This window comes from Pygoscelis adeliae, unplaced genomic scaffold (assembly GCF_000699105.1).
Source record: "Pygoscelis adeliae isolate BGI_AS28 unplaced genomic scaffold, ASM69910v1 Scaffold290, whole genome shotgun sequence".
NCBI classification, from domain to species: Eukaryota; Metazoa; Chordata; class Aves; order Sphenisciformes; family Spheniscidae; genus Pygoscelis; species Pygoscelis adeliae.
This window is the reverse complement of record NW_008823965.1, coordinates 5,661-6,925: the sequence shown is the minus strand read 5'-3', so window position 1 is coordinate 6,925 and position 1,265 is coordinate 5,661. Positions and strand designations below refer to the sequence as shown.

Sequence of the window (1,265 nt, the reverse complement as noted above, 5' to 3'; positions counted from 1 at the left end):
GGCGCTTTGGGGGTTCTGGGTGGAGGCTGACACCGCCACGGCAGTTACAGCCGGTCTAAAGATACCGGGGGGGGGACTTCCGAGTGCGGTTCTCGGTGGCTGGCAGACGCCGGACTGAAGGTGGTGGTAGCGTTGCAAACCCTTTTCTCCGATTACCTTCTCCACAGAAAAGTGGTGACGATCGCCAAGTCGAAGAAGTTTCGGGATCATCACGGGAAGGTTGTGCTGGAGGGTCACAGGCTGATCAAGGACGCCCTGGAGGCAGGAGCTGTGCTGCAGAGTCTCTTCTTCAGCACCGTGGGGCACCTGAAGGAGCTGCCCGAGGCAAAGCTGAAACGAGCCAACTTAGTTAAGGTGAAATTTGAAGACATTAAGAGCTGGTCTGACCTCGTAACTCCTCAGGGGCTTATAGGTAAGTTGCCTTAGAAACAGTCATGACGCTGCTCAAAGGGAAACTTATTTCACACTTAGTAAATGGATAACGACTCGCTCTTCATAACCTTCCCCTAGACGGTCGGGCAGTGTGTCAAGAGTGGCATAACTTGAGAGAGTACCCTTTTATTTGGCCTGCTGTGGTAACTGTGAAAGTGGCTCCTACGGTACGCTGAAGGTGATAATGCTCATTTTTAATAGCACGCCACTCCAGCTCTGCTGGGAGATAGTTCTCCTTGTCAAGCGACAAACTCTTCTCAAACTTCTTTTAAGCAGTGCTTTTCCTAAGAGACGCTTCCTCCAGCACCTCTTCAGTGAAATTTGGGCCAACTAAATGAGAGACGGCCCTTTCCTTGGGGTGTGTTAGTGCCCTGGTTTCGGCAGGGATAGAGTTAATTTCCTTCCTAGTAGCTGGTACAGCGCTGTGTTTTGGATTTAGGATGAGAACAATGTTGATAACACACCGATGTTTAGTTGTTGCTGAGCAGTGCTTACACTAGTCAAGGACTTTTCAGCTCCCCATGCTCTGCCGACTGAGAAGGCTGGAGGTGCACAAGAAGCTGGAGGGGGCAGGGCCAGGACGGCTGCCCCAAACTGGCCAAAGGGACATTCCATACCATGGGACGTCATGCTCAGCATATAAAGCTGGGGGAAGAAGAAGGAAGGGGGGGACGTTAGGAGTGATGGCGTTTGTCTTCCCGAGTAACCGTTACGCGTGAGGGAGCCCTGCTGTCCTGGAGATGGCTGAACACCTGCCTGTCCATGGGAAGCAGTGAATGAATTCCTTTGTTTTGCTTTGCTTGTGTGTGCGGCTTTTGCTTTACCTGTTAAAC

General features: G+C 51.7%; 1 protein-coding gene across 1 annotated transcript in view; it reads right to left on the bottom strand.

Annotated features, from left to right (window-relative positions):
- Positions 1-1,084, bottom strand: part of GLOD4 (glyoxalase domain containing 4) — a gene marked incomplete at its 5' end in the record, with an annotated part of 6,014 nt that extends 4,930 nt beyond the window's left edge. The window contains one exon of the mRNA XM_009323784.1: positions 1,058-1,084. Within this exon, the coding sequence (XP_009322059.1) occupies positions 1,058-1,084 (27 nt within the window). The remainder of the gene's footprint in view (positions 1-1,057) is intronic.
- Positions 1,085-1,265: the final 181 nt, after the last annotated feature.